Source organism: Anthonomus grandis, chromosome 1, assembly GCF_022605725.1.
Source record: "Anthonomus grandis grandis chromosome 1, icAntGran1.3, whole genome shotgun sequence".
Lineage (NCBI taxonomy): Eukaryota > Metazoa > Arthropoda > Insecta > Coleoptera > Curculionidae > Anthonomus > Anthonomus grandis.
Window position 1 is genome coordinate 39,532,268 of NC_065546.1, and position 19,450 is coordinate 39,551,717.

General features: G+C 32.2%; 1 protein-coding gene across 1 annotated transcript in view; it reads right to left on the reverse strand.

The window, feature by feature from the left end:
• Positions 1 to 2,429: 2,429 nt before the first annotated feature.
• LOC126750246 (neutral alpha-glucosidase AB) overlaps positions 2,430 to 19,450 on the reverse strand; it is a 57,208-nt gene continuing 40,187 nt past the window's right edge. The window contains exons 12-18 of the mRNA XM_050459801.1: positions 14,806 to 14,983; positions 14,655 to 14,731; positions 14,346 to 14,595; positions 11,936 to 12,087; positions 3,031 to 3,257; positions 2,840 to 2,940; positions 2,430 to 2,769 (exon numbers count right to left, since the gene is read on the reverse strand). Of these exons, the coding sequence (XP_050315758.1) occupies positions 2,660 to 2,769; positions 2,840 to 2,940; positions 3,031 to 3,257; positions 11,936 to 12,087; positions 14,346 to 14,595; positions 14,655 to 14,731; positions 14,806 to 14,983 (1,095 nt within the window). The 3' untranslated portion in view covers positions 2,430 to 2,659. The remainder of the gene's footprint in view (positions 2,770 to 2,839; positions 2,941 to 3,030; positions 3,258 to 11,935; positions 12,088 to 14,345; positions 14,596 to 14,654; positions 14,732 to 14,805; positions 14,984 to 19,450) is intronic.

Genomic DNA, 19,450 nt, shown 5'->3' on the forward strand with positions numbered 1-19,450 from the left:
CAAGTTTAATTTGTTGAAAGCTGGGGCGATTAGCAGCTGTTATAGAAAATGCAATATAGTTTGTTTTTTGACTATTGAGACTTAATTTAAAAGAATCCAGCCAGTTCTTGACTGTTGCTAGACCAAGTTCTGCAGTTTTTTTTGTGTCTCCCCAAGAAATTCCGTGAAACACCGCAACCGTGTCATCTGCATATGATATCAGTGACCCGTCATGAATTTTAAGATTGGTAAGAGCGTTAATATAAGTTATAAAGAGTATAGGTCCAATAACTGTTCCTTGTGGAATTCCAATTTTTATATAAGATGGTTCACTAATCTCATTATTTATTTTTAAAGACTGTTTTCTGTCCCCCAAGTAACTTTCAAAGACCCTTGACACTGGACCTCTAATACCATAAGATCTTAAAGTATCTAGCAAAAGCTCATGCGGTACAGTGTCAAAGGCCCTTGCTAGGTCCAGAAACACTGCCAAACACTTTCTATCACCATCAAAAGCCTGATTCACTCGCTTTGTTAATTCGCAGACAGCATCGGATGCGCTGAGCCCCCCAATGAAACCAAACTGATTTTGTGTTAATATGTTATTTTTTTGTAAATAGTCAATAAGTCTATCTTTCAAACATTTCTCGAAGAGCTTGGAAAAATTATTGATCACACTTATAGGACTATAGTTACCTATTTCACATTTATCACCTGATTTATATATTGGAGTGATTATTGATACTTTAAATTGAGTAGGTACTGTTCCTGTTTTAAATATTAGGTTGATAATGTGAACCAATGGTTCAATAAGGTAAATATGAAATTTTTTTATAAATTTTGAGCTAATAGTATCTATCCCAGGCGCTGAATTGTTTTTTAACGAAAAAATATGTTTAATTATTTCATTCCTATTAGTTGGTTTTAGAAACATTGAAGACACACTGTTATGATTAATTTTGAATTGTTTTTTTGGTTTTTTTATTTGGTTTTGCATATTTACTCCTACGTTTATAAAATACTGATTACAAAAGTTTGAACAAGCTAGCAAATAAAACATAATATAAACAAAAGAATATAGATACGTCTCAACTGTTACAAGAACATACTTTTATTAGCTCTCCGAGCTCGTTTAGTTGGTACTGCAGTACTACTTCCGCTACTGGAACTTTCCAACTCATAGTCAGAATCATCCTCTGAATCATTTTGATAAGGATCATCCACACTCATATCAGAATCTTCCTCCCACATTCTACGCAACCTAGCTTGTTCTTCCTCGCATGTGTTCATTTCAACAACAAAAACACCGTATGTGGTATATGCGACACAAGAACTGCACCACGTTCCAGACGAAAATAATGAATATTTGCGGTTCGGAGGATTTTTCCTGTCTAAACCGTGTATATCGCCGTATACACGGGGCGTAGAAAATATATACTATATATATATTTTTTTTCACTTCTACGCCACGTGTATATTATATTTTATACACTAGCCCTAAGGGCATAATAATAATAAAACTAACATTTATAACATATGAGTGGGTATTACAGAGCCATTTTAAATAGTTTTCTATAAAAAAATAACCTTGGCGCACGTGACCCTTCCATTGAATTTGGCATGGCAGTTAAAGTGTTAAACAAAAATTGCAGAACAATTAGCCATGTATGGACCCTTGTTGCGAATGATTTAAGTCACTTGATTAGATTAGGAATAAGGGTGACTTGTGAGCAACCTCTCATTTCGACCGCGACTGTAACTTGCCATTGGATTCGCATATTACAGGCAGACAGTAATCCAATTTGACTGCGACATCAAGTAAAATTGGCTTTGTACTTCCAAAAGTTTGAAACAAAAAAAAAATCTTCAAAAATATAGAACAAATAATTCGATCGTCTCACGTTGTCGTCGGTTTCTTTCGAATTTCCCAAAATCATATTCATGTTTTAAAAATTAAAAGGTTCTTTATAATTTATAACATTATGTTCGTGGATCAAGAACTATCACCAACTCATTATTACTTGGTGTTTAAGCTTTAAAATGTGGTTTTTCTTCAAGTCCGATTTATCTCAAAGAATTATATCTATCAGTGACTGGATCATTCAATGCTTGTTTTATCTTTATTTTCTTACTATAAAATATATTAATATCTCTGGACACATTCTCGGATTTCTTATACTTTCTTATTAATTTTCTCAGTTAAATATCTTAAATCTGCTTAAAGTTTATGTCCAAGTTTACGAATTTCTTGATCTATATTTTATAAAATACATCACATTGATGTGGTTAATCTTTTCTGGTCCTATTCCAGGAAGACTGGTAACTCTATCTACGAATATAGGATTCCGTTGATTTATGAATCGAATGTTTCAGGTTTATAATTTATTTAGCTACGATCATCAATCTTTTTCCTTCTTACAAACTTCAAAACAAAAAAAAAACCAAAAGCATTGTATGTAACTACATTATATTTACGTAACTTTTAATTCACAAAGGCTATTTGTTTGTGAATTGGCTATTGAGAAATCCCAAAAAAGTCTGATATGACTAACTGTATAGTATCACTTTCACATATTGATTTTAATTAATTTATAAAACTGACAAAAAGAAAAATGAACGCCCTTAATAGGAACACAAACCATAAAATGTACTTTATAATCTAAATATCTTAATTAAAACTTTAATAAAGTTCTATTGTAAATGGTTCTCTGATGGAAACTCCCGGTTTTCTCACCGTGAGTGACCTGAACTCACTATCGTAAGAAGTTTCCAGCTCGACTGTTCCTAAGCCTGCAAAAATGTTATTTTAGAAAGTTCCATTAGACATTTAACAAAAGAATGCTTAAAAAATAAAACTTACTTTTGCTAGTAAGTCTTGCTCCCTTAATACCCTTGGGAGCTCCCAAAACTACCACTCTTTCAATCCATTCCTTTGTAGGATAATCAGTCTTATCGATTAGGCTAAAAGAAGCAAGAAAAAACTCTTCCTAAAGATATTCACTGATATGATTACCGAAAGACGTGCGAAAGAAACTGTAAATTAACCCTCACCTGCTAGTTAACTTATTGTTTTCATAATTAAAGTGGACATAGACATATTTTTTGTCATTTTTGTACTCGAAACTCTCATAGTCGTCCACATATAAAGTTCCAGAGGCGGACTTGCTGCTATCAAGGGCCACATATAAAGTGAAAGGGTCGTTACGCATTACAGTGGCTGAACGTCTTGGGCGGTCTTTGCGAGGTACTATTGAGCCCCCCCTGTAGAATACCACGTGCTACAAAAAAAGGAAAAGAAATTAGTCAAATATCTAGCGCAATGTAACTGAAAAAGAAGAAAATAGGTTATTTATACAATATGGGCATTAATAATAATAGTACAGTCAGAGTTTTGGTACCAACAACTTGTGGACCTTACTAGAATAATAATGAGGTTTATTACAACATACGATAGTCGCAAAAACATAATCTAAATTTAATTATATTATACGTATAAAAAAAAGTTTCAATAACTTTTTTTTACAAAAGCACAAGCCCTTGTACACGAATAAGAGGGCAAATTAAGGGTTTTATCAAAATTCGGTGTGAAGTGCCACTTTTATTACTGATTATAAGGCCGGTCGCTACGATGCTAGTCGTACGAATTAAGTGCGCACACTGAATACGTTGTTCCCCATCAAATAGGATAGGGGATAAGCAGTGTTTCGGTGACATTGTATTCATTAAACCCTCTTACTTTTTATTTGTTTTGTTTGGAATTTGTAGCGTAATGAACCTATACCTTCAAGATAATTCTCTTCTAATTCGGAGACTGTGGAGACGTCGTCACTATCGAAGAACTGAGTAGGTGCGTGAAATATATTTGAAAAGAGAGGAATTCGGTGAATTTCATTATATTATGGAAAACTTATCTAATGACCAATCACTGTATCATGGTTATACACGTATAAAGAAAGAAACTTTTAAATACATTCTGAACATTATCAGACCTAAGGTAACTAAATACAGTAACTTTCGCGACACAATATCACCTGAAGAACGATTGATTGTAACTTTGAGGTAAGGAAGTAAAATATAGTTCTTTTAATCATACTTCTTTATTCAAAACATAACTTACATATTATATTAATTACTGGTGTTTGGATTAAATTGCATACTGAGAGAGAGCACCTGTTGAGAATTGTGGACAAATATATTCCTGCGATAGTCCTTGTGCTGAATTATTTTGTGACATACTGAGATCAACATTAAGCTGGGACACTAGATTGATCAAGCACTACCACAGGAGGTACAGCATTTTGTTCGTCTATAAGAACTTGCTTCAATTTTGATCTTACCATTAATTTGCGATGATTAGGGATATCTTTTAAAAACGGCAGAAGGCTCATTAGAAATTGGGCATCAGGATCATTTGCAGTCTCTTAAAAGCACTTTAACTTTTCCTCTTTAATCTGTAATAGTCTTATATCGATTTCATCTCCCTGACGTGTTTTAATTTTTTTTCTAATTGGAGATTTAAAAGTCTTCTTTGGAATTTGTTCCCTACTTGGTTCCGAAGATTGACCGGGGAACTGCTACTTGTCTTTGAACTATCTTCTCCATCAGAACTGTTACAAGTGTCTGGCACGCTACTTTTAAGCTCACTTTTACACATTGTACTTCGAAGAAATAGCAGAAGCTGAAAATATGGCCATTTGGAATCGGGATCTGAAGTACTTGCTTGGCCAGATTTTTTGTTGCTGACTTTTTTGAGCTCCTTCCCAAAAGTATCTTGTAGACCTCGCCATTTCTTTTTTAGCTTATCAACTGAAAAATAAAATAAAATTTGTCTTTTATTACAGGTACCTAGCGACAGGTTCATCTTTCAAGACTCTTGGATATTCATTTAGAATTTCAGACAATACTGTTGGTTGTATTGTACATGAAACTTGTAACGTTATTTGGGAAAATCTTTCCGAAATTCATATGAAGTTTCCATCAAATGAAAATATGGTTAATATCTAATGATTTTTGGACAAAATGGAGGTTTCCTAATTGTTCTGGGAGCATTGACGGTAAACATATACGGATAAATGCGCCAGCGCACTCTGGCAGCATGTTTCGTAATTACAAATAATTTTTCTCAATTGTATTGCAAGCTGTTGTAGATGCAAACTACAGATTTATTAATATAGATGTGGGAGCCTATGGCAAAGAGAGTGACGGTGGAATATTCTCTCATTCAAATCTCTCAAGACAATTGAAAAATGGTGCTCTCAACGCAAGCCAGGAAAAAGTATTACCAGGTACTAACATAGCTTTGCCTCACTTCTTAGTTGGTGATGAAGCTTACCCGTTAAAGACATATCTCATGCGTCCCTATCCCCAAAGAAATTTGGCACCGAAAGAAGAAATATTTCACAAACGCTTAACAAATGCAAGGCAAGTTGTTAAGTGTGCCTTTGGTATTCTGAGCAGCAAATGGAGATTATTATTAAAAGCAATTGAAGTAAATCCCGATCGTGCTAATGTCATAATAAAATGTATATGTTTACTTCATAACGTTATAATTGATAAGGAAGGTTTTTATGATTTGCCTATGGAAACACCACTGCCACAAAATAAAATTAAAAACAAATTCATGACTGCAGGAGAGAACAAAACCACAACGAGAGCCCACAAAATCAGGGATGCACTTAAAAATTATTTTGCTCGTAACACTTAAAGAATTAATTATAATATAAATAACTAAACTAATATAATTAACTTAATCATTAAAACTGTTAATTTATCTGTTAATTATTAATAGCCGTATTAATAAATTTACTTACCAGATATTTTCATTTCTGTGGATATTTCTAGCCATGCCTTGCGCTGAAGATCTCGTAATTGATAACTTGAATCTTTCTGATCCCACAAACATTTGTGATTATAAACCAAGTTAATTAGTTTTTCTACATCCATGTCTATATATTTTATTTAATATATGTAATAAACGCACGAAAAATCCCAACAAGTTTGGATTGACTTCGGGCATCGGAACTAGACGTACGGATACGTACGATTAATTCGGATCCAGTCTGCGCGCTGTCATAATACTTGAAAGGTTGGGATCGTTCGGGCGTGTACGTACGTATTTGCGTATAAACTTCGTACGAAAACGCGTGCAGTGTGCGACCGGCGTAAAAGTTACATCCAGGATATAATTAGCTCCATATTAGGCAGCACTATTGATACTTATATAAACCAAACGAATCAATAATCATTGCAGGAATTTTAAATTAAATAAATAATTAAAAGCGTCTCTGCATTTTTTTAAAATATTCAGTCTTTACCGTTAGTTTTTAGAGTTTTCGGGCTTCCTATTCACTTTAAGTGATACAATCATGGTGAAAAGTATTTCAAGCTTCTTTGACATAACTTTTATTGGTTGTTATTGGACATGCTGAGGTCATCAAATCAAAAGTCATTTGTTGGACACATTTAAACTTTTTTTTGAATAATTTTCAGAGACTCCTTCCCAACCGAATATACCATATGATAAATGGTCTTGAACTAATAACAAATACAGAACTTTCATAGTAATAGATAAATTTTCTGTAATTTCATAATTTGCCAGTTTTCAATTTCTTAATTTCGGGAGAAAATTCCTGTAGGCTTTAATTAAGAAGTGTATTATGGCAAACTGTATCAAACGTTTAGAAAGATCCACAAACAGGCATAGGCAAGCTTCACAGTTGTCCCTTGCATCAAATATATGAGATATTAAAAATTTAATTGCATTGCTAGGTTCATCTTCCCTCTTTAAACCTAAATTGTATATCAGAAAGGATTTTATATTTCTTTAAAAAAAAACTAACAATTATAGGTTCTTCTATTTAAAAAAAAAATGAAAAAAGAGAGACGGGTCTATAAATCGATACTATTTATTTGTCCCCATATTTATGTAATACTTTAATAATAATAAAATCTTTAGACAATCTGGAATTAACCTGTATCAAATAATTTATTTATTATTGAGGTACTACTTAGAAGAGAAATTTCTTTTCATATTTGTTTTAATCACTCCCTTCTTATATGATCCCACGGAGGCGATTCAGAAAGAAACGGAATGAAGATTCTACCATATTTAAAAAAAAAAGGAAATTTCATAGCAGTAAACTGTCAAATATTTCATTCAGTTTATATTTTATTTACATATTGATTTTTTTAACCCAAATATAATGTAATCACGGATTTTAATTATTTCGTACTTTTTAAATTAACTAATTAAATTTCTTATGCACAGACTAATTAGTAGTAATTGTAGTAAAGTTTACAGCTTTATGGTACTGACTTTATGTCGCTAGTTAGCTAGTACGGAAATATCAAGCGGTACAAGTAATAAAAACTTAACTAGAAGTAATTAAAACTTATGGGAAATTGCAAATACATCCTTTTTTAATTCATCAGAAAGTTTATTTCTTGAAACTTTCATTTGTACATTTTAAGAAATTGTGTTCAGGATCTCCTGTTTTCCCCAAATCACAATTATAATTTTTTGTTTTTGGCACAAACAGATAAATGCAATACTGTATCCACTGTCTGCATTGCATCCAACCACTGCATTTTACATATTAAAAAAATGAAAGATAAAGTCACTATTTTGTAAAGTGCAATATCAAAGCACTAAAAATCAATCAAAAAGAACCTCTAAAATTATAAACGACACCTCCTCAATATACCCATTAGGTCACATTGAAAATGAAAAAATAAATCTAATTGTGTTCGTATTGTACTTGTATTGTTCTTAACGAACTTTAGCATTCTGCAAATTGGTGAAAATTGTGAACTGTTGGTTTGAAGGCATGTGATTATCGAAAGATATCTGTGACGTAAGTTGTCCAGGTAAAAAGTTGAACAATATATGTTGCACCGACTTCAACCCTATTATTTAATATTTTATGCAAATATATACTATCCGCTAGTTTCCTCCTAGTTTCGAAAGTTAATATTTTGTTAACTAAATTTTTATATCATTAATATTATTAGTACTACTACATTTAAATTTTGCTGATAAGATAAACTTAAAAAAAAAATTTAATTTGCACTTTTCTATTTAGTAAGTAAGTGAGCAAACAGGACTATATATAATAGAGACAAAATTTAATCTACTATAGACAAATGCTAAAAGAGAAAAGGATATGATTTAGCATGTTGAAATATGTAGATTGTCTATTAATAAACCCGAGAATTTATAAGCAAGTATTTTTGGACCAAGTAATTAACACGTTTATCGTCAAAGATTATACGCCAGGCTTTAACTTCCTGCACTCTATATATAAATTTTATAATTGAGTTAATGATGAAGTAATTATATGTAATTTGGTTTGTATTGAATTGTAAAACCATTTAGAAGCTATATGACTAGGAAACAAATAACTGATAGTGAACCATTAGACTATTTATCAGCATACCTCAAGGCACTGTTCTAGGACCCCTACTTTTTACAGTTTTTATAAATTCTTTAATAGATATAATAATTGAAGAAGGTAATGGTGGTTCTCTAGGCTGATGATATAACTATAGTCTTTGTAGGTGATACTTGGGAGGAAGTTAAAAAGAAAAAACTGCTGTAGGTCTTCCAAGGATAAAAAATTGACAAGTGCAAACCGACCTAGATTTTAAAAACGTAATAAAAGAGGTACCATTAATTAAATACCCTAATAGAAATCTTAATCGGCAACAATATATTATTAGATTAACAAACAATAGAAAGTTAATTCGAAAAGTTTACCTAATAAGAAACATTTAAAATAAACATTTGTTAATTATAACCAATTAAACTTCTGAGAATAGCAAATATATGACAAATTTAAATCTCAAATAAATTAAGTAACTTGGTCGTAAGATCGGTATTTTACCTGATGTAACAAGAAAAATTAATAATAATAAATCGCTTATCCATAATTGTAAATGATATATTAGTAGGAATTTAAAATTTTTGTTCTAAATCCCTTTATTAAGTATTTAATTTGCTTAATGATTAATTAATCACATTTTGTATTATCAGATGTAGCTTCTATAGTTGCCAAACAACGAAAAATTAGTAAATATTGTAAATTTATTATAACGCAAATTTATTTATAAATATATTGAGTATACAGGGTGTTTCAGAACTATGGGATTCTAGAACTAGAACTTACTTCTGGGGGTTGTGCAGTGCAACAGAAGAATCCATTTGAGTATGGTACGACGGCCCTAAGACGCGTTAAAATTTACAAAAAACATTAAGACAGGCATGTTTAAGACCAAGATGCATGATACTGGTGTTGCTCGAACCGTAAGAACGGTCGAATTTGAAGAAGAGGTGCTTCAGCGAGTTGCCGATGAACCATCAAATAGCACACGTGACGTCGCTAATAATATGAATACGAGTAACGCTTCTGTCTGGCGAGTACTACACGAGCAACAACTCCATCCTTACCACTTGCAGAAAGTTCAAGATATGACTGCAGCCGATTATCATCCTAGAGTTCAATTTTGTCGATGGCTTCTGGATCACATCATTGCACAACCAAATTTTTTACGATATATTTTGTGGACCGATGAAGCCTCTTTCACAAGAGACGGTATTTTTAATAGTAGGAATAGCCATGTTTGGGACGAAGAAAATCCTTATGCAATTTTTCCAAGAAAACATCAGAATCGTTGGTCTGTCAACGTATGGGCAGCCATTTTTGATGATTATTTAATTGGGCCATACCTTCTAGCGGAACGGTTAACAGGACCTATTTATCTACGTTTCTTGGAGGAAGTTCTCCCAGAACTCCTTGAAAATGTTCCACTAAACGTTAGACAGCAAATGTGGTTTCAGCATGATGGAGCGCCGGCTCACTTTGCTATACAAGTACGCGAATATTTGGCTCAGCGGTTTGGGCACCGTTGGATTGCCAGAGGTGGAGCAGTTTCTTGGCCTCCTAGGTCACCCGATTTAACGTCGCTCGATTTTTTCTTGTGGGGACATGTAAAGTCTTTAGTCTACGAAACTCCAGTAGAATCAGAGCTAGACTTAATTGGACGAATATTAGCAGCATTTGAAATCATTCAAAACGAGGATCAAATTTTTAGTGTAGTCCGCCGAAGTTATGTTCGGCATTTAAATCGGTGTATTGAGGTTGGAGGAAGACATTTTGAACAATTGTTGTGATGGTATCATATACAAAAGGTAAAAATAAATGCATCAGATCCTATTTAGGTAATTAATATTTTTTCTAAATTTAAACGCGTCTTAGGGCCATAGTGGCGTAGTGACACATTTCCGGACATGGGTTCCTATACTCAAATGGATTCTACTGTTGCACTGAACAACCCCTAGAAGTTTGATCCCATAGTTCTGAAACACCCTGTATAAGTACCTTTCAAATAGCTTGGCGAAAATAAATTAGATGGATACATTATAATAATGTTTAATGCAGGAATCTAGGCAATATGTATCACTTACTTTATTTCATAAGCGTCAGGAAGTAGAAATTCTATTCTAGTTTGAAGGACCATTCAACCTTCAGAAATTTATTCACTCTAAAACAATCAACGATTACTACTTAAGAATTAAAAATTAGTTGAAAAGTTTTCAATAAGATCAGTGAAATTTTAATCAATATTAAGTATTACTTTGTAATTTATTTTTAGGCGTAGATTTAATTTTATGTGAAATATTTTAACTAAGATTTTATAGACTCTGTTAATTTTTTTTAAGAAAATTTGATTTTTTAGTTGCGAAGTTAATTTAAATATTTTAGCAGTTTAATAGATATAACGTAATGATACAGACTATTTTATTACCTGTTTAAAACCGGAATCTGGAAATATTCGTCATTTACTTTATTTTGTATTTCTTTTAGTACTTCGATGGGAATGTATAATATCTCAATATGTTTATTTTTAACAATTACTATTTTTATTCATGAAAACAGCTACATGAAAAGTCTGTATGACAGACAGCTGAAAAAGAGAGATAGGCTTAAATCGTATATAAGCTACAATGTATTGAGTTGATATGTATGTATTGAGGCATATGATACATTAATTGAAAAAATCAAGATATCCTCAGATTTGAGAAAAGCTAGAACTGCTAGAAAAAAGAGAGACAGACAATCTCAGCGGAATGAAGCCAAAAACTGTCTTTCTTACAGGTATTTGAAACAGAGAGATAACCCTATCTTTAAAGTAATTCTATATCAATAGCAATTACCTGGAAGACATTATCTACTGTGGTAATTTCACAATGAATGAAAATAATGACTCCATTAATTGCCTGGAATATAAATAAAAGTCAATCATTTTTCCAGACAGTTTTAAAGTTGTCAAGGAGAGACAATCTACTTCTCGACATACTAATAATTTGTTGTAATAATTTTCTTTGGCACTTTTTATTTGATTTCATAATAAACCACTTTTAAAAAAATTCGTTAGGCGTGATTGTGGTATTTTTTTCGTAGAGTTTAATATGAATCCTGGCATAATAATTATGACGAAACGAAAAGTTTTGGGTTCTTATTTGATTTGCCACAATAGCTTTTTTCCTTCCATATAATTCGTTGTCACCCATTTTCCCATCAAAGGAAAGTTAGTCTTTAGGCTACAACTGAAGAAAATTTTCAATTTCAGAATTTTCTACTTTTTTATCTCAGAATCTCAAGGGTCTGTACCAAATTGAATATAACATGCCCACTAAATATAAAATTAAAGCTCTGGCCATAGGGTTTATAGGTTTCTAAAAAGATTTCATGGTGTCGAAATCCTGGACAAGATTCCGAATGACTTCGGATAATAAGGGAATTCAGACACTTTTTTAAGAAATTCCTAATGTGTTCTCTAAAAAAACTGTAAAATTAGTAAATAGAGCTAATTCATTGTTCTCTACTTAATTCTTAATTCACTAACAGAGTCATCTGTATATTTAAAATTATTTTAGAGTAGATTTAAGATCATTTACCCTATCTAAAGTGACAGGAATCGTGTGTATTCCTCCTTGGTAGGCTCTAAAGTCTTCTAAATCGTACCAGATTGCTTTCGATTCGCCAGGAAGATATACTTTTACAGACGATTCACCAGGGTCTGTCACAGGACGAGCTAGCACTGAATGGCCTGAAATGCAAAAAAATTCAAATAAATGAAATGACTACTTAAAAATAATGTTTCTCATTTATAGTCCGAAAAATCTATTTTGGTTTTTGGAATTGGTTTTCTAAGATGCAGGAATTTAAAATATTGACTAATGGCTTAAGACAAAAAGGAAGACATAGTTTAAGATCTCTAACGGACTGTATTTGACCCTATTTTATTTATAATATCGACAGTTTTATTTTCAGTTATAGGACTTATATTAAATTCCGTCTCAAAGTGACTAAATGTATTTGAATTATAAAAGTTAAGTTTTTCTAATGATGTTGAATTAGTAGGGCCCACGGTGTTCGAAAAAATTATTTAAGTCCTCGGGTAAATTGAGATTTTCAAGAATAGAGTCAATCTTTTTTTTAGTAAAATTAAGTTTTTTTGCTTTGTTCCAAAATTCTTTACCCTTTTCTATAGACATTTGCTTAAAAAAAGTAATTTTTTCGCGATTAATTGCGTGTTTAGTATAATTCTTTAATTGCCTGTATATATTTATCGTTCTTTGCGAAATTAGGTAGAATTTCTTAAGTATCGCTTAAATGAAGCCATACTGGAGAAAAATATATCATTATTCAAATTAGTTTCTTGAAAATTATTAAAACTACGGGCGCATCTGAACAATGGAGTGTTAGACAAATAGTTTGAAGGATATCTTCAGATGCTAAAGGTCGATCTATTACGCAAAATATAAGGATTAACGTTGATATGTAAATTTTCCAGACAGAAAGTGCATTTATTAAATTATTAATAATTTTATAAATCAATATTAAATCAAAATTGTTTCTATGACTCTCTAAGGGTTTCATACCATAAAACTAAGTTATCATAGTAAGTAAAAAAATGTCTTTGTCTATTAAAGCGGAAATTTACTATATTTACAAACTTGCGTTGAACTCTTTCAATTTGGTCAATATATTTCTCATACATCGGATTCCAAGCCACTGTCGCATATTCTATAGTAGGTTTAACGAGTGCATTATATAGTAATATTAATGTTAGATTCCGAAAACCCTTTGTAATTCGAGATATAAAACCGAGATTTTTTGGAGCTTTCTGAACAATTTTTTCTATATGAAAGTCGAAGAGCAATCTGAAATTCAACGTCACACCTAAATCCTTAATAAACTCTACTACATACTTCAAGATAGTGCCCCCGAGATAGACATCACATTTGTTTTGTGTCTGAGATGGTTTTCTGTTAAAAAGTATAGAATGACATTTTTCTGGATTAATAAATAATTTATTTAAGGTACAGTACCTTTCAAAATTTGCAAGATCAGAGTGCAGGGCACGAAAATCTGATACCTTCTTAGTTGTTGTAAAGATTTTTAGGTCATCTGCATATGCAAGATATTTACAGGTAGAGAAACATTGACCAATGTTATTTAAAAAAATTGAGAACAAAATCGGTCCCAAATGAGAACCTTGCGCTACTCCTGAAGTTACGGTTGTACAAGAAGACTCCATTTATGACAACGTACTGAGAGCGATTTGTTAGATAACTTTTAATGAGTTTGATTAGGGCTCCGTGCACATCGAAATTCTCCAACTTGAACACGAAAAGTGTAGGATGATGTACCTTATCAAAAGCCTCGAAAAAGTCGGTGTACACGGCACAAGTTTCCAGACCACTATCCATACTTTCGTTTATACTCTGAATAACTGGTATTAAGTTGGTTATTACCGATCTTTTTTGGAAAAAGCCATGTTGGTTAACATCAATAGCTTCTTTGACTAATACTGACTTATGTTTAAGTATATTTAATTAAAAAAAGAGTGATCGCGTGTCATATGTGTCGAAGCCCAGAAGAAGTCGAAGGGAAAAAAATGCTCCGAGGAAGGTGCAGATACTCAAAGTGTTTTAAATTTAATGAAATTATTGCTTGTATCTCCATAATCAATCAATGACAACACAAGACTTTCCCATAAGCTATATTTTACTTTAGATGATAAAAAGTTTTAAAATTTATTTAAACTCTTTAACCGCATGTAAGTAATACGAAGTTTAGCAGCAATATGTGACTCAAATGATGAGTCTAAAATTAGGTCAAGATTTTTTGATTCTTTAACAATAGGCAACACATTATTTTGAGTTTGAATTTTAGTGGTATTTTTAATATGATTATAATTAATATTATTATTACCAAACAGCAATATGCAAGATTTTGTGGGATTTAAATTTAAGTTATGACTTTGTAATATAGTAAAATGTATGTCTTAATTTCACTTACCAACTAAGACCGTATCATCAATATCAAGAACATTGTCATCCTGCGGGTAGTGATAGAACAATGGCCGAATAACGGGTTCCCCTTGGGTTTCGTGTTCCCAAAACAAAGTATACCACAAAGGCAAATGAGCATAACGGAGCCTCAAAGCGTTTCGGATGCGAGCCATTACATCTTCAGGGAATAAAAAGGGTTCGCGACGCCTGGTGTCGATGTGAGCGTGCGCGCGGAAGAACGGAAGCCAAATCGCACCCTAGAAAACAGAATGTTCATTGTAATTATTTATTATACTCAAGTGATTTTATGACTCACCTGATACCACCTTTGCAGTAATTCGACGTCTGGATTATTGAAAAATCCTCCTACGTCCGCTCCACAGAAACTTATACCTAAAAGGATACAGATTCCTATTTACATTTAATTGGTACGAGAATAATTAGGTTCTAAAGGAAATATATCTAACCTCCCAAAGCTTCTGAAAGACACATGGGGAAACTAGCGGCTAAATGGGACCATTTGGCATCGTTGTCGCCCGTCCATATGGCGGCGTAACGTTGGGTACCAGAAAAATGCCCTCTGGTTAGGATAAAAGGTCTTCTATGGGGGGAGCGGTCGATTAATCCTCGATAAGTACCAATTACCTAAAAATAAAGTAAGTCAAAGTATGGATACTGAGTCAAAAAAGAAAAGGACCCATAGTTATGAGTTAAATTATTTTATTCATATTTATTTATTTATGACAATATAATATATTTATCAAACAGCATATATTTGACTTTAAAAGGTTCTTATTGTAAGATTTCTAAATTGCTTATATGAAATATATGGATTTCGTGGCACTCATTATACAGAGAAGACATCCCCTCGAGTGAGAAATGGATGTGCAAACCATTTTAGAATGAGTCGGAACATAAAATAAATTAGTACTTCTGGTTTGACGACTAGCCATAAAATTTAAACTTGCTAACAATGCATGGCTGTCTACAAATACATGCACTAGGTTATAAGAAAATAAAAGAAAATATAATGATCTGCTAGACTGGATTGTTTTTAAATTAAGAGTGATTAGAGCAAGATTGTAATTAATGTGATGGTTATATTAAAGATTATGAGAGTCTGTATAAATATTGATTTAATATTTCCGTTCTGCTAATTAATCTTAAAAATGTAGTAATAAAAAACTGGACACTGCATGTCCACTTAATGATATGCTTGAGATGCCCTTTCAGTTGCTTATGAATAATGCTTTTAAAAACTTAATTTATAATGAAATCTATTTACATAGTCATAAAATAGTAGAATTTGAAAGTGTTATAGTAATTCCTATAAAAAAAAACCCTGGAAAAATTCCGGATATAGAGAGCTCTTCTAGACCAATATCACTTTTTTATGTGTGATTAAAACCTTGGAAAGACTTATTAAAAATAGATTAGTTTTGATTGAAAAATAAAAATCTGTTATCCACCAATCTTAATGGTTATAAAAAACGATTTGGCTCTACGGATGGAGTAGCACAAATAACAACCGATATTCAAATCTGTTTCTCAGAAAATGATTACGTTACTTCCCTATTTCTGGATATCCAAGGTACTTATGATGCCATATATTTAAACATATTTCAAGAAAAATTCATTCTTCAGTTTTATTTACTGGACAATATTACATATATCCATTATATCCTTATATTCGATGAGAAAAATTTACATTAGAAATCGGAAAAATTCAAAAATTGGCCCCAAATTCACGTATATGGGTCTACCTCAGGGTCTCGTCTTTAATATGTACACTGCTGATGTGCATAATATAAGTTCCTATAGTATTACTCAATATGCTAATGACATCTGCATATATAATTCTCGTAAAAAATATGCACATTGTATAAATAGGTTACGAAAAATGTATAAGAAAATTTCAAATTGGTCATTAGCAAATGGTTTTGAGATTTCTATAGACAAATCAAATACATATATATTTCCAAGACACAATACCCCTAGAATTTTCCATGTTTATGTAACACAAAATATCAGATTATCTTATAATACAAAAAACCATTTGGAAAGCGCTATCTTTCTAAAATACGTCACAAACACTTGGTGGGGATGGGAGCTAACGAAGGCATTAATTTTTTATAAGTCTTACATAAGATCTATAATTGATTATGGATGTTATTTTTATGTATCTGCCTCCAATAGCTTACTATTAAAGGTAGATAGAATTCATTATAGAGCCTTACGTATTAGCCTTGGTGCTACGCGCTCCACACCTGTTAAAGCACTTTTAGTTGAAGCATTAGAGCCTTCCTTGGAATTAAGTCGCAACATGCTGTGCTCCAAGTTTCTTGTAAAACAAAAATATGTAAATACAGAACTATTATGCAAAGTTTCTAAATTCAGCACATATGACTTAACCAATAAATATTGGCGTCCTAAACAATCTCCACCTCTATGTTTACAATTTACTATTTAAGCTCCTTACAAACCACAATAGTCCGATGATTAATGAAAACCTGCTTAAATTAGAATTAAGAAATCACTCTGATAGTGTACAAATATATACAGATGCTTCAAAAAATGCTGAAGGTAATGGAGCAGGAAATCATTATATTCCTCCCTTAGAAAATAGATACCAATTTCAAATTCATAAATATTGCAGCGTATTTACATCTGAAGCTATTGCTATTAGGGAAGCATTTAATTTATGTTTAAAATACAAATCCACTAATTTCGTCATTTTGCCAGAGTCCATGTCTGCACTTCAGTCGATTGAGAATGGATATACATGGTCAAATAAAGTAAATCCTATAATATGGGCAATTAATAATTTAATTATACATAACTTATCAGAATAAAAATCTAATATTTATGTGGGTTAAGGCACATATAGGCTGAGGTAACGAAATTGTCGATTCGCTAGCCAAAAAATGAGTAAATCAAGAAGAACCCTTATCAGACTCACCTGTGAAAGTGATAGAAAAAGGCTATTGGACAGTAACCAACCCCATAATTCATTCAGATAACTCCGGAAGCATCAGCTTTACATTCAAGGTTTCTATACACTTTAAATATAATAAAGTCATCTGCAAACACAAAAAGAAGAATAATTGACTGGTGTCCGTCAAATAATTAACAAAAATTAAATTGTATGGGGGCACAGTGGGAATTCTGCGGACACTCGAAGTAACACTAAAACATTCAGAAATAACTGACTGTGAGATGAGACGGCAGAATCTATATCGTATTCCTATTAACTAAGATTTAGATCTTAAGAATGATGTCTATTATTATGATTATGTAAACTATAATTTTGTTGCTACTAATAATTCCATGATAGTATATGTTTGAATAGCAAGATATAAGAAAATCATTGATGTTTTTTACAATACTCTATATTTTGCTATTAAGTTGTTTGTTCCAATTAAACAATTTAAATAATTCAATTTTCCCATGTGATTATGTAGAAAATTACAGAATTTTGTTGACCAAAAAAGATTGCTCATACAAAATTCAAAAATAGTAAGGATTATTAATTTTCCGACTATGTTTTTCTTACCATCTATTTTTCTTAAAAAGTGTGTGTACTCTAAGTAAGGCTTCACATCACCTGTTCAATCTTTGCTTGACATTAGGCAAATTTCCTGACTATTGGAAGATTAGCTTTTTAACTCCGAATTCATAAAAATGGCAATAGAACTAATATTCGTAACTATCGATGTGTATGTGTTCAGTCTGTAAATCCTTAGCTGTTTGACAAGTTATTTTCTGTACACATTTCATGTAACTGTAAGTGACTGCTTAGTGATCATCAACATAGTTTTACTTGGGGTAGACCCAGGGGGACCAACTTGTTGACTTACCAGTATGATTTGATATGTGCTTTTGAAAGGTCTGTACAAGTTGATATAATGTATACAGCCTTCTGGTTAGGCAGGCTATGGGTTTTGGTGAAACTTTGGTTTAATTTTTCTTGAAGGTTTATGGACAAATAATTATATTTCTGATGGTATTAATTATGCGTGTGTGCCTCAGGGTTTGAATATTGGCCCTATGTGTTTTAACTTCTTCATAAGAGATTTGAATTATGTAATTGTTCATTTAAAGCATCTTGCTTTTGCTGATAATTATAAACTGTATAAACCCACAAAGTCTTATCTTAATGCTGAGTTGCTTCAACTGGATATAAATAATATTGCTAGGGGCTATAGTAGGAATAGTTTGGAACTCAATGTAAAGAAGTGAGTATGAAATTCGTTTAGTCGTTCTAATAAAATTATTAATTATCAGCATACAATCAATAATAATAAGGTCAGATAATACAGTGAAATATTAAGGTGTTCCTTTCGATGCCAAGCTAACTTTTTTACTGCACATTTTGAATATTATTAACCCGTAGCTACTACTGATGGGTCCTGAGGACCCATCCTATTTTTAAATAGGGTATATTTTTTAAGTTTGGCAACATTGGATACTCGCTGTCTCGGTTCTCCTCCGCAATACCATACGCGTGATTTCGCCGGCATAGATTCATACTTCAATATTCGTTCGTGTCGGCGAGGTTCAAAGGCAGTGTTTACTGGGTCCTGAGGACCCATCAGAAGTAAATAGGCGACAAGTTAATAACTGCTTATTGGTTTGAAAGTATCTATTTCGTTGTTATTTTTTGCAAGGTATTTATCTATTTCACAAGAATAGGTACTAGTGGCCATAAGGGATAAGTTAATAGATATAAAATGTGTTTTTTTACTATCTTTCAGTAAATGCAACGCAATGGCGTCCAGTTCTAGGGCATTGTCAGCAGATGCGTTAAGAAATATTTTAGAGTCTGAAGACTTTTGGGAAAGTATGGAAGACTCAAACCAAATGGGCTCGAGTAAGAAAAGTGTATCCGTTGGTGTTCCAAATAGAGAAGCTGTGTTAGAGGAACTAGAAAGATTGGCTGAAGAGAGTCACGAGAAAGAAGAGGACAATGAAATACTGAGCGACCACAATTCCGAAACAGAGCAAGAAAACTCCGATTCGGAAGAAGAAGAGTTGCCCATCAGGAACAGTTGGTATGGGAAAGACAATACCTAATGGTACAAAAGTTAGTTGATTTTACCAATTTGAAGATAA